At 34.0% G+C, this 13,783-nt stretch overlaps 1 protein-coding gene across 1 annotated transcript in view; it reads right to left on the reverse strand.

The window, feature by feature from the left end:
* HDAC9 (histone deacetylase 9) overlaps positions 1–13,783 on the reverse strand; it is an 825,092-nt gene that overhangs the window by 52,874 nt on the left and 758,435 nt on the right. Inside the window, exon 24 of the mRNA XM_036010543.1 lies at positions 5,392–5,525. Coding sequence (XP_035866436.1) covers positions 5,392–5,525 — 134 coding nt within the window. The remainder of the gene's footprint in view (positions 1–5,391; positions 5,526–13,783) is intronic.

Raw genomic sequence — 13,783 nt, forward strand, 5'->3', positions numbered from 1 at the left:
GAACAGTAGCTTGCACTGGGCTGTTCGAAGAAGTTCATCTTCTACATGAAACCAATTTGTCAAGACTGGGAGGGTGGCTGTTATGTACAATGTGCACAAACCAACTAAGAGAGTCAAGAAAAATGAAAAAAAAAACAACAACAAAAAACAAAAAATAACCCAGGGGAATATATTATACGCAAAAGAAGACATATATTCAGAAATTAATGAAAGTAATCTTAATGATATGAAGATAAATGATTTACCCAAAAGTATTCAAAATATCCATCATAAAGATGATTACTGAAGTTGGGAGAGATACACAAACAGAATATTTAACCCAAGAGATAGGTAATAGTAAAGGGTACTAAACAGAAATCATAGAGCTAAAGAATACACTAGCTGAACTGAACATTTCAATAGAATTCATCAGTAAACTAGATCAAATGGAAGAAAGGATCAGTGATCAGGGTACTGTAAGACTGGACATTGAAACTCATCCAATCAGAGTAACAAAAAGAAAAAAAATATGAAAAACAAGGAAGTTAACTTAAAGGACTTACAGGACACCACAAAGCCAACCAACATATACATTATAGGGGTCACAGAAGAAAAGAGAAGGAAAAATGCCAAAAGCTTATTTGAGAAAATAAAGGCTAAAAATTATCCTAATTTGGAAAAAGAAACAGACATTCAAATCCAGGTAACCCCAAAGACACCAATTAAGATGGCACTAAAGAGAGTCACACCAGGCACATTATAATTTAATTGTAAAAAGTTAAAGATAAAGAGAAGATCTTTAAAGCAACAAAAGAAAAGCAACTTGCTACATTTAAGAGAAAAAATAAGATTATGAATACATTTTTCAGCAGAAACTGCATACCAGTAGGAAATGGGATGAGATATTTAAAATGCAGTGGGAAAAAATTTCCAACCAAGAATACTTTACCCAGTAAAGTTGTCCTTAAGAAGAATAGTTTTGTAAACAAACAAAAGCTGAAGAATTCTTCACCACTAGTTTGACCTTAAAAGAAATGTGAAGAGGAATTCTTCAAGCTGAAATGAAAAGATGGTAACTAATAATATGAAAACTTATAAGAATATAAAACTCACTGGAAAAGGTAAATACATATTTAAATTCAGAATACTCATATTGTAATTGTGGTAAATAACTTTTAATTCTAGTGTAAAGGTTAAAAGATGAAAGTATTAAAATAACTATAACTACAGTAATGGGCACACAATATAAAAAAAGATTTTATTTTTGACTTCAAAAATATAAATTGAGGGAAGGCAGTGTAAAAATGTAGAGCTTTTCTTTGCATTAGAAGTTAAGATGTTATCAACTTAAAATACACTATAATAACTAGACAATGCTTTCTGCAAGCATCATGGTAACCACAAAACAAAAATTGACACTAGGTAAGCAAAAGGTAAAAAAAATGAGAATCAAACATACCAGTATGGAAAAATAATCAATATCAAGAGAGGAAGTAAAGAACTATGAAACAGCCAGAAAACAGCAAGATGACAATAGTAAGCCCATATATATTAATCACTACTTTAAATGAATATGGACTAAATTTTCCAATCAAAAGACATAGAATGACTGAATGGATAAAACTATGTACTGCCCTTCAAAAGAATCACTTCAGTTTTAAGGACACACAGGCTAAAAGTAAAGTGATGGAAAAGATATACCATGCCAATGGAACCCAGAGGAAAGCAGAGTTAGGTATATGGGAAAAAATGAACTTTAAGTCAAAAATGATAATTAGAGATAAAGAAAGTCACTATATAATGATAATATGGTCAATTTATCAAGCAGGTGGAAGAACTGTAAATATGTGTCTAACGTAAGAATACTTTAATTTGCAAAGGAAATTTTAACACATCTAAAGGGAGAAATAGAAAAAAAATACAGTAGTAGTAGGGGACATTAATAAACAATTTTCAACAACTGATAGGTCATCTAGACATAAAAGCCACGAGGAAACACTGGGCTTAAACTATACGTTAGACTATATGAAGCTAACAGACAAATACAGAGCATTCCATCCAGTGGCGACAGAATGTACATTTTTCTCCCACACACATAGAACATTCTCCAGGATAGATCCTGTGTGAGGCCACAAAACCAGTCCTAGCAAATTTAGAAAGATTAAAATCATCCCAGGCATTTTTTTCCAACTACAATGGCATGAAACTAGAAATCAATTACAAGAATACTTAAAAAATTACAAATACATGGTCATTTAATAGTATGCTCCTAAACAACCAATGGGCCAAATAAGAAACCAAAACAAACAAAAAAAATATTGAGGTAAATAAAAATGGAAACACAGCACACCACAATTTATGGGATGCAGCAAAAGCAGTTCTTGGAGGGAAGTTGATGGTGATAAATGCCTACATTAGGAAACAAAACTCATAGACATAGAGAACAAACTGATGGTCACAGGATGGGAAGGGGTTTGGGGGAATGGATAAAAAAGGTGAAAGGGATTAGAAGTACAAACTGTCAATTATAAAAAGAGTCATGGGGATGTAAGGTACAGCAAAGGAATATAGTAATAACATAATAACTATGTATGGTGTCAGATGGGTACTAAACAGTGCTATCATTTTCTAAGCTCAATAAATGTCTAATCACTGTGTTGTACACCTAAAACTGTATGTCAACTATAATTGGAAAATTAATCAATTAAAAAAGGAAAGATCTTATATCAACAACCTAAATTTATGCCTCAAGAAATTATACAAAGGAGCGTAAACTAAGCCCAAGGTAGCAGAAGGAAATAAATAAAGGTCAGAGTAGGAAAAAATAAAATAGAAACTAAAAACACAATAAAAAAAATCTATGAAACTGTGAAGTGGTTTTATAGAAGAAAAAAAACCTGACAAACCTTACTAAGAACAAGAAAAAAAGGAGAAGCCTCAATTTTATTAATTGATTTTATTAATCAAAAAAAATGAAAGATGGCATGACAACTGACAGCAGAGAATTACAAATGATAATAAAACGGCTATGAAGAATTAATGCTAACATGTTAGATAATATAGAAGAAGTGGATAAATTCTTAGAAACATCAAATCCATGAAAGTGAATCAGAAAATTTAGGAAATCTGAACATACCAATAAGGAAACTGAATCAGTAATCATAGACCTCCTAACAAAGAAAAATCCAGAATCACATGGCTTTACTAGTAAATTCTACCAACTTTAAATGGAAAATATTTCATGTTCATGGCTCAGAAGACTTAATATTTTAAAACATTCATATCCAAAGTGATCTATAGATTCAATGTAATCCCTATCAAAAGGCACTTTTCATAGAAATAGAAAAAAAAATCCTGAAACTTATATGCAGCCACAAAAGACCCCAAATAGCCAGAGCAGTCTTGAGAAAGAAGACTAATGCTTGAGATATCACTCTTCCTGATCTAAAACTACACTACAATAGTCAACACAGTGTGACATGGGCATTAAAAACAGACACATAGATTAATGGAACAGAAAAGAGAACCAAGAAATAAATCCATGTATATATGGTCAATTGCTCTTCAACAATGGAACCAGGAATATACAGTGGCGAAAGACAGTCTTTTCAATAAATGGTGTTGGTGAAACTAGTTAGCCATATGCAATAGAATGAAAGTGGACCCCTTTGTTACATTATACAGAAAAATAAATTCGAAATTGATTAAAATGTAAATGTAAGACATGAAATTATAAGACTCTTAGAAGAAAACACAGCAGGTAAGCTCCTTGACTTCGGTCTTGACTATGGTTTTTTGGATTAGATACCAAAAGCAAAGGCAACAAAAGCAAAAATAAATAAGTGGGACCACATCAAACAAAAAGGTTCTACACAGCAAAGGAAATCCTCAAAATGAAAAGGCAGCTATGGAATGGGAGAAAATATTTGTAAACAATGTATCCAATAAGGGGTTAATATCTAAAGCATATCAAGAACTCATACAACTTAGTAGCCTAAATAAATAAATAAACCAGTTAAAAAATGGGAAAAGTGTTCTGAATCCAAAATCCAAATAGATGATTTTCCAAAGAAAACTTACAAATGTCCAACAGCACATAAAAAGATGCCCAACATCAATTATTATCAGGAAATGCGAGTCAAAACCACAATCAGCCATTCTCTCACACATTGTTAGGGTGTGCATTACCAAAAAGAAAAGAAATAAATGTTGGTGAGAATGTGGAAAAAAGGAACACTTGTGTACTGTTCATGGGACAGTATACTGAGTACAGCCACTATGGAAAACAGTAGGAGGTTCTTCAAAATATTAAAAATAGAACTGCTGTATGACCCAGCAATCCCACTTCTGGGCAATATTGAAAGGGAATAAAATCACTAGAACGTAAGTGTCTACTGACAGACGAATGGATAAAGAAAACATGATATTTATACACGTTGATATGTAGATATGTAGATATATAGATATGTGAATATTATTCAGCCTTAAAAGAGAAGGAAATCTTGTCATTTGCAACATCTTGGAAGGCATTATGCTAAGTGAAAACAGCCAGATAGAGAAAGAAAAGATAAAAAGTACTGCATGGTGTCACTTATGAGAAACCAAAAAAAAAATCAAACTTAGAGAAACAAAGAGTAGAATGTTGGTCACCAGGGGAGTGGGGGAAGGGGAATGGGTATGGGGTATGGTGGTGGTGGTAGGTGAAGATGGGGAAAGGTTGGTAAAAATGTTTTAAACATTTAGTTGTAAGATAAATAAGTTTGAGGATCTAATGTAGAACATGGTGACTATAGTTGATAATACTGTATTGTACAATGGAAATTTGCTAAGAGAGTAGACCTAAACTTGTCACCAAAAGAAAAAAAAAACAAACCCAAAACAAAAACCAAAAGTAACTACATGAGATGATGAATGTGTGAAATTAACATAATTGTGAAAATCATTTCATAATGTATATTGTACACTTTAAATATATTACAATTTTATTTGTCAATTATACCTGAATAAAGCTAAACTTTAAAAAAAAAGCTTTTTCCCCTATGAAGTAACATAATCCTACTGAAAATGTCAAGAAATTTCTTTGAGTTATCTCTTTTTCAATGTTCATTAGTGAGGTCAATATGCAAAGCATTTCTCTTCCCAAGGGTTATCTTATTTATTGAGTTCTGCCAATAAGTTGATTGTGGAGGGTGCAATGTAGATTCTATGACAGAGCAAAAGTTACTGCATATCCCATGAGAATATGTAAACTTCCCTTACCTAAGGCTTACCTTCTTTCTTAGAATTGTAAGAGCAACATTGTGCTGAGTACATGGAATTGTTTTTTTTTAAAAAGACAAAAATATGCATGCATACATTCCTTGTCCTTGACCCTTGCTCTTTTGTACTTTTAGTTAGTGGGTTTTTTTTTACCTCATTTCCAAGAAGGGCATTTACACAAGCTTCTGATGCATCGCAGATGGCTGTGAGATCATGTCCTCCTTCTAAAGCCAACACCACGCGTCCATCAGCCAATGTCATCAATTGCTTCGTCAAATGACCAAAGCCTACCATAATACAAAAATTTTCAAAGTATTAAATCAAGAGAGAACATCTGTAGAGTATAATAGTAATAGACCATTTTATTTTTTGCATGTCTTTTCTCAGCATTTTCCATGTGCTAACTCATTTAATACTCACAATAACTTGAAAAATGAGGTCCTAGTATCTTTATTTACAAATGAGGGAAACAAAACTCAAGACCCTAATAGGTAAGAAGTATCAAAACCAAGATTTGCACCAGTCAATATGGCTATAAGCATGGCATAGAACATTCACAAAACATTCTATATGTACCTGGAACAAAAAATTAGTATATGACCAATGTTAATAAGGTAAATAATGCCATCCACTTGACATTTGTTTCCTGTCTCCATCATCTGCCCTTATCTTCATTATAAAGGTAATTTTCTATGTATCACCTCAAATTACTACAAGTATGTAAGAATTCCAGTTTAGATACAATGTTGATAACATTTGGAGTGATTGGCCAAGGGGGTAGGTGAATAATGGCCTGTTACAGGGTTCTCGTTTAGTATAAGTAGGGACCTTTCTATTTCTATACTTGGAATTAGATTTTATTACAAATAGATGTTGGATTTAATTAAATGGCCTCTTTACACCAAAAAGATGGGTTTTCTCCTATAATTCTGTAGTGTGAGTTACATTACTATTTCTAATTATTAACCCATGTTGAATTTATGGATTAAAATGTTTGCTTGTGATGTATTACCCTTTTTATACACAGCTGGACTTGTTTCACTAATGTTTTGTTTAGGGATTTTTTTTCATCTATGTTCACAAATAGGCTTAATCTAATATTTCCCATTGTTGTATTGATCATATTGACTTTTGACGTGGTTGATATCTTTTCCCATTGTCCGACTCTAGAATGGTGTGTAGAAATCCTCTGCAAAACCATTTGAGTCTTGCATTTTCTTCGAGAAAGATTTTGAACTATTGATAGAATTTCTTTAGGGATTATAGGACTACTCATGCTTTCAATATCTTCTAAAGCTATAGTTGCAAAGAAATATATTTTTTATTTAAGTGTTCAAATTTATTGAAATAAAGTTTTAATTGTCTCCATTTTCTTATTTGGACCTCTAATTAGACATACATGTTCATTGTCATTATATCCTTAATGTCTCTAAGTTTTCTTTCATATTTTCTATGTACCTCTCTGTCCTGCATTATGTATTCTTTTGATTTAGATCTATCATCCAGACTTGTTCTCCAGATGTGTCTAATCTGCTGTTTATCACTTTTACTGATATTTTCATTTCAGTGATTATATTGTTCAATTCCAGATGTTCCACTTGGTTACATTTTATATCTTCCTAGTCATTTTCATAGTTTCTCAGTCTTTGCTTATGTTTTTGTTTCTTCCTTTAGATGTAATTATTTTATATTCTGTATCTGCTATTTGAAGTCCTTATCATTTAGTTTTAGTGTTTGTTGTTTCTTCTGATTAACCATCACAATATCTTAATTTTCCTGTGTTTCTTGAATTTTTTGAGCTCATATTCATTGGAGCTTAATATGTGAGAAGTATTAAGGCTTTGAAGCCTGAGTTGAATGTGATATTTATTTTTGAAACCTAGGATGAGTGTGATTTTGTTTGCCTCTGCTGGATGACTGGGACACTACCAACTAGAATCGATTTTAAATTGTTAGATTGAAGGGTTATTTGTTCATTGCAAATGTAGGTCCCAAAATTTGATTACAAAATCTTATGGAAAAGAAATTCACTTTTTTTTCCTTTTTCAAATATCCTTTGAAATTCTATTGATAGCCATAGCTCAGATAGATTTATTGTTTTATTTGGCAGTATTTCCTTTCCTTCTATTCATCCTTTTCCTTAGATTTGGCCCTTTGACATTCCTTCTTCCTTCTGGTCTCCAATCAAAACCCTCCCCTTCATGGACACAAGACTTCGAGTCTCTTTCCTGTATGTAGTAGTCTACAATATTCAAGCTCTAGTCAACAAGACTAGAATTTTCTCATGTTCTTTCATCTTTTTAGAAGTCATTCATGAACTCAGAAGAGTAGTTTTGATATTGCCATGTAGGAGTATTTCAGGCAGGATATGTAGTCCTTCATATTGCCAAATGTAAATGTTTCTCATTTAACATTTTTAAAAAGTTAAGATTTCATTCAACCTGCCAAATTTCAAAGGCAATTGCAAATAATAAAAAAGAATAAGTGAAACTAAATAAAACTGCCCAAGCCAGTATGGCTCATGGATTGAGCACTGGACTATGAAACAATGAGTCACCAGTTCAATTTCCAGTCAGGGCACATGCCTGGGTTGTGGGCCATGTTGCCAGTAGGGGATGTGGGAGAGGCAACCACACAGTCGTGTATCTCTCCCTCTCTCCCTCCCTTCCCCTCTGTCTAAAAAATAAATAAGTAAAATCTATAGATAAGTAAATGATTAAGAAAAAGAAAAGAAACAAAACCATGTATTCAATATGGCATTTTGCTTTTTAATATGCTTTAAGAACTTGCAGAAAATAAACATTTAATTTTTTAATCAATTATATTTAAAAAATAATTAATAAATTTTATTTCTAAAGCAGTTTTGGGTTTACAGAAAAAGTAAGCAAAAAGTGCAGAGTTCCCAAACACCATTCCATCCCTTGACTGTCATTTCCCATTTAACATCTTGCATTAATGGGGTATATTTCTTAGAACTGATAAGCCAATATTGATACATTATTGTTAACAAAAGTCTATGGTTAGGATTCATTGTGTTGTATGGTTCTATAGGCTTTAACAAATGCACAATGTCATGAGCCCATCATTTTAGTATCCTATGAAACAGCTTCACTACCCTAAAAGTCCTCTGGCCTCCACCTATTCATCCCTCCCCTATACCCAACCAACCCTGCACACTAATAATCTTTTTTTGTGTCTATAGTTGGTATTCATTTTTCAATATTTACATTAATTCCAATTTTTAACTTCTTGCACTATTTGTTCTAAAGTACAAAAACTATCTTATTTTACCTTTTTCATACAATACTTAATACTATTTAGAATATTTCTACATCTATGAAAATTGAAAGAATAACCTTGCATATAGAAATGCATGTTCTGCATTCTGCAAGTGTGCCTAGGCTGTATTCAAGCCCAACTTCCAGTCCTCTCTTAGGTCTTGTGGTCTTTGTCTGAAAAGAATGAAAATTCTTGGAATACAGTTAGAAGACCTAAATGAAAGTCTATAAAATTCATCAAACAATGAGAACCACCACCCCCTCAACTGAACTAAGTAGCTTTCATTTTGGGACAATTAAATAATATCATCCTAATCCTTAGTATGCATACAGATACCCATCCAATAAACCATAAGTGTCCAGAATTTCAGCTCCAGTCCGGTGCTGGAGGCTAGCCATGGGCAAGGTGTGTTCACTTCCCCACGGCCTTGAAACAGCTCAGTGTGTTGAGTCTGTCCACTTAGCTGTTATTTTGATGGAAGTCAAAATAGTCACTTTGTAATTATCCTATGTTTCCAAATAGTTTGTAAAATGTTCTAAAAGTGATTTAAAAATCAGGTAACAAGTTCTTTCAAGTATTGTAACATTTCTCACTTCCTCTCCACCTCATGTGGATAATACCAATAGGAATCTTTTCCACAAGCCATTTAGGAATGAGACTGACCACACTAAACTTCACCTTCTTATCTGGTTACTATAAAAAGAACAGTTAAGCTTTTGGAAAATCTGTAATGCAAAGATCTGATTCCTAAAGCTTAGAAGTGTTCTTGGCCTAAGTCAAGGCTAATAGCATATAGTAATTAGTTCCACTCTAGAAGATAAAAAAGCAAACAATACTCATAGGCAAATTTTCCTGGTAATCATACTGCTAAATATCATGAACACCTTTTCCTATACTCTAAACCAGGGTACAGTAATAACTGAAAAAATATAATAATGAATCAAGCCAGAACACTCTATCTTTCATACTGAAGGGTCCTAGCAATCGAGAATTCAATTATCCAAAGTCACTACTGAGCAGATCCAATCACATGGATTTAAAAACAAAATGGAGTGAAAAAGTCTCAAATCTGATTTAAATTCACTCTTTCCTCTGGGAATAAAAAAAAAGACCCATAAAATACCAAACTTAGATGGGATAGTAAAAAGTAGAAGGAGAGGATGGAATGAAACTAATCTTTGATCTCTATCCAAATTCCTCTTTCTTTTACCTACAGGGTTTATTTCCATTCACATGTTACCCATGTGATCTCTGGAGCCACACACTGAGGCAGCTGAACTCTAAGCTATGCATGCGGAAAACATTCAAGCCAACAAATGAAATTTCTACGTGGTTTGTGCCCTCTATCCCAATCAAAGTAAAGAAGTCGAGAATAATTTTTAGTAATCTGAATTCTACTGTGTCCATTACTGTTGTATGTATGTGTATGTGTATTTAGGATTAGAAAAGCAAACTGTGGCTGCCAATGTCAAGGTATTTTTTCAGGACATGTGAGATAAAATTTTCAGTAGTTTGTGTGTGTGTGTGTGTGTGTTTATTTTACTAACAGTCATGTAACACAGTTTTAATAGGCATAATTACAAGCCTCATTTAATAGTTTTTACTTCCAGCTTCACAAAAGGCACACAAGCTCAGCCTACTTTCCACAGCATACTTAATCTGCACAGCTGAAAACCTGTAGCAGAAACCATAGCTAGCAATGTTTTCGTCAAGAGGGCTGGAGAATCCTCAGTGTGAGGGCTGGGATAACGGGAAAAGGGGAAGGGTTGTCCGAAACATGTGTAAAGGACACGGGCAAAGCCAAAGAGGGGTAGGATCGAGGGTGGGAGGTGGGGATGTCTGGGGTTGGGGGGAGTGGTGGGGGAAAATGGAGACAACTGTACCTGAACAACAATAAAAAAAAAGAAAGAAAAAGAAGTAATCAGGTGACAAAACATGTCTGTAAACATGATATATCTTGGGCCCAATAAATCACTAGATATGAGAATGGAACTCGATTTTTGGGTCCAGATATACCTTAGTTTCTGGATTTTCTTTGTGAGGGAAGTACAGAGCTGAGGGAGGGACCCAAATGCCTGGGGCGACAAGATGGGCAGCTCAGGTCACCAACTCCGACCGAACAGGCACCTACGCACTCAGTCAGCCTCAGCAGTCTCCCCACTGTGACGGAATTCTCTACCAACTTTGTTCCAGAGTGGGATTCGGCACCTTAAACTCCATAAAGGAAATCTAGAAGGAGGCATGAACAAAGTACTACCGTGACAACCACAGTATCACCACCACACTGAAGAATCCTATCTGTTGCCTGGTTGTTTGAAAAAACATTAACTTAACTTAATCTAATTTAATTTAAACAACATTAAATTAAAAGAATGAGCAGGAAGTTATGCTGGAACAAATCATTTCTTTTGATGACCATACACAGGAGCACTGGTAACTACCAAGACTCAGACACCACTGAGAAAGAGAATTAGAAGAGCGTTTCAGTTAAAAAGCCTCTGTTCAGTTCTGTTGATTTGCTAAAAGCAGATTTAATACTTTTTGCTCCTAAAGAGAGTATTAAATAAGTTGTAAATATGATAGTAATTTAACAGTTTCAATTTGAATTTCCTGATGTTCCACGCAGCTTGTTTCTGTCTAAGAAGCCACGTTGTGTCAGTACTTTTTTAGTGCAGAAAAATTGTCGGAAATGAAAAGCTGATCAAAGAAGGCTCAAAGAGCAACTTTGGATAGGTATTTAATAACTAACACAAAAGGATTCATTCTTCATGATAACACATCTCAAACACTTCTCCACAATGTTTCCCAAGTTGTTCCCAGAGAAGAGTGGTGAGAGGAAACAACTCTAACTAGCTTTATTTTAATTTCCATTTGAAAACAACTATTTTAAAAATCAAAATTAGGACATGTTCCCTGTAGAAAATTTGGAAAATAATAGAAAAATAACAATAAGATAGTATAATAAATACACTATCATATATATCATGTACTATTTAATAAGTAATAAACAGTAAGAAAATAATTATATACCTAAAATAGTAAATCTATAGTCCTACCAACTGGAAGTACCAATTCCACTTTTGTGCTATTTCATGTTTGTTATTTTTACGTATTTTAAAAATAAAACAGGATCATATTATACTTTTTTGAACTTACATTTACAAATATCAATTTAGTATAAAACAGTTTTTACACACAGATTTAATACAATATATTTATTTACTTTATTTTTAGAGAGAGGGGAAGGGAGGGATAAGAGAGAGACAGGGAAACATCAATGTGTTATTCCCTCTGATGCGCCTCCTGCTGGGGGCCTGGCACACAACCCAGGCATGTGCCTTGACTAGGAAGTGAACCAACGACCCTTTGGTTCGCAGGCCAGCATTCAGTCTACTGAGCCACACCAGCCAGGGCTATACTATCATTTTAAATGTATTAATATACCAACCAATTCTCTATTTTTAGGTATTTAAGTTATTACTAGGTTTTCTGATTTATATATAAGGTTGCAGAAAATGCCCTCTTGCATGGTTTAAGTGGGCACTATATACTGCACTTATCTGATTCTATTGTTATTAGGGGTTTTTTTAGAATGGAAAGAGCTTGATCTTTATATTGCTATCCTTTAAAAAAAACAGAACATGAGATAGAACACAAACAGGAAAGCAGAAAAGGGCAAAATGGGAACAGAGTACAGTCAAAACTTTACAAACCTCATTCTTTTACTCAAGAATGGTATTACCTTATTTTATTACATTACAATATGTTCTGATTCTGACTGTATTTTTAATTGAATTTATTGGGGTGCCACTGGTTAACAAAATCACAGGGCTTTCAGGTGCACAATTCCACAGCACGTCATCTCTACGCTGTATTGTGTGTTTACCACCCCAAGTCAAGTCTCCATCACCATTTTATCTTGCCTATATCCTTAACTTCATTCTTTTAAAACCTACATGTTTGGTAATGCCTGTGGATCATTGAAACATTCTTACAGAAGCTCAGAGAAATGGGAGATACTCAGAAAAAGTCTGTTTTTATTATGAAATTGACAATAGTGTTCTGGAAGTCCCTATGAGGCAAAACTAAGAGATTTCTGCTGGGAGTTGAAGAGCGACTTCTCTCCAAACTACAGCTAATTACCATTGCTATTCTGCCATTCAGTAATAGATCAGACTGTAATAGATTCAGCAGCCACCTCCCAAAGAAAGGCTGAATCTTGATTCATTTGGTTAATAAAGAAACTGACACAAAGTGATTGATTAGACAAGTTATTTTATTTCTACTTATAAAATCCTAACTTTGCTTATATCAATCTCCTATTCACTAGTGTTTTTCCACTAATATTTCTGTATTTGTTGAGGAAAACCTTCAAATATAAAAAGCAAAAGTAGCTCAGTTTTTTTGGCTCAGTTGATTGGAGCACCGTTCCATGCACCAAAAGTTGTGGGTTCAATTTCCAGTCAGAGCACACACCTAGGTCACAGGTTCAATCCCTGGTCAAGGAGTGTGTAAAAGCCAACCCATCGATTTCTCTCTCTCCCCCACCCCCCTTCCTCTCTATCTAAATTCAATAAATATATCCTCAGGTGAGTATTAAAACAAAAAAGGCAAAAATAATAGTGGCAAATCCCCATCCCCATACTGCCACTTCGCAGAGGTAGTGAAGGGAAAGTCAGCAGTAATAACAGTCTCTTTTGAAATGTTGACACCTAATGTTATTACTTTATATCATTTTTAACACTTTCTGATATGGCTAAAAAGCCTCAATAGAAATTCATACATTTTTAAACAGGATAGTTTAATTTGAGCCTGACATGTTTGTGAAGACTTCATTGCAAGCTTAACGTAGTAGGTGTCCCATTTTAATTTGAAAATTTACTCTGCCCATCTACTGGTCTATTTCTACAGTTACATCCAGGAAGGATCACTGCAGAACACACATCCTGTGAAGTCTAACTACAGAACTGGAGCCCTTTTCCTCTCTGAACCCCTTTGTCATTAAGTTACCATGTTGTTCTTTAGGAAAACGCAGTCAAACTCAACTTGAGAGAGAAGTTTGGGCAGCATGTGGCTGTCTCATGTATTGTGAGGCTCTCTCACAGGACTTCAAAGCAGAATCTGATTGTTGCAGATGGGAAGAAGGCTTTCCACAGAAATACCTTTTTAAGACTCATGGTGCTGTAATTCATATGGTAGGCACTTGTGATTCGTTCCTGATGATGTTGGGATCATTTAACTCACAAAACCATTGTCGCTACCATAA

This window comes from Phyllostomus discolor, chromosome 10 (genome assembly GCF_004126475.2).
Source record: "Phyllostomus discolor isolate MPI-MPIP mPhyDis1 chromosome 10, mPhyDis1.pri.v3, whole genome shotgun sequence".
Taxonomy (NCBI): Eukaryota; Metazoa; Chordata; class Mammalia; order Chiroptera; family Phyllostomidae; genus Phyllostomus; species Phyllostomus discolor.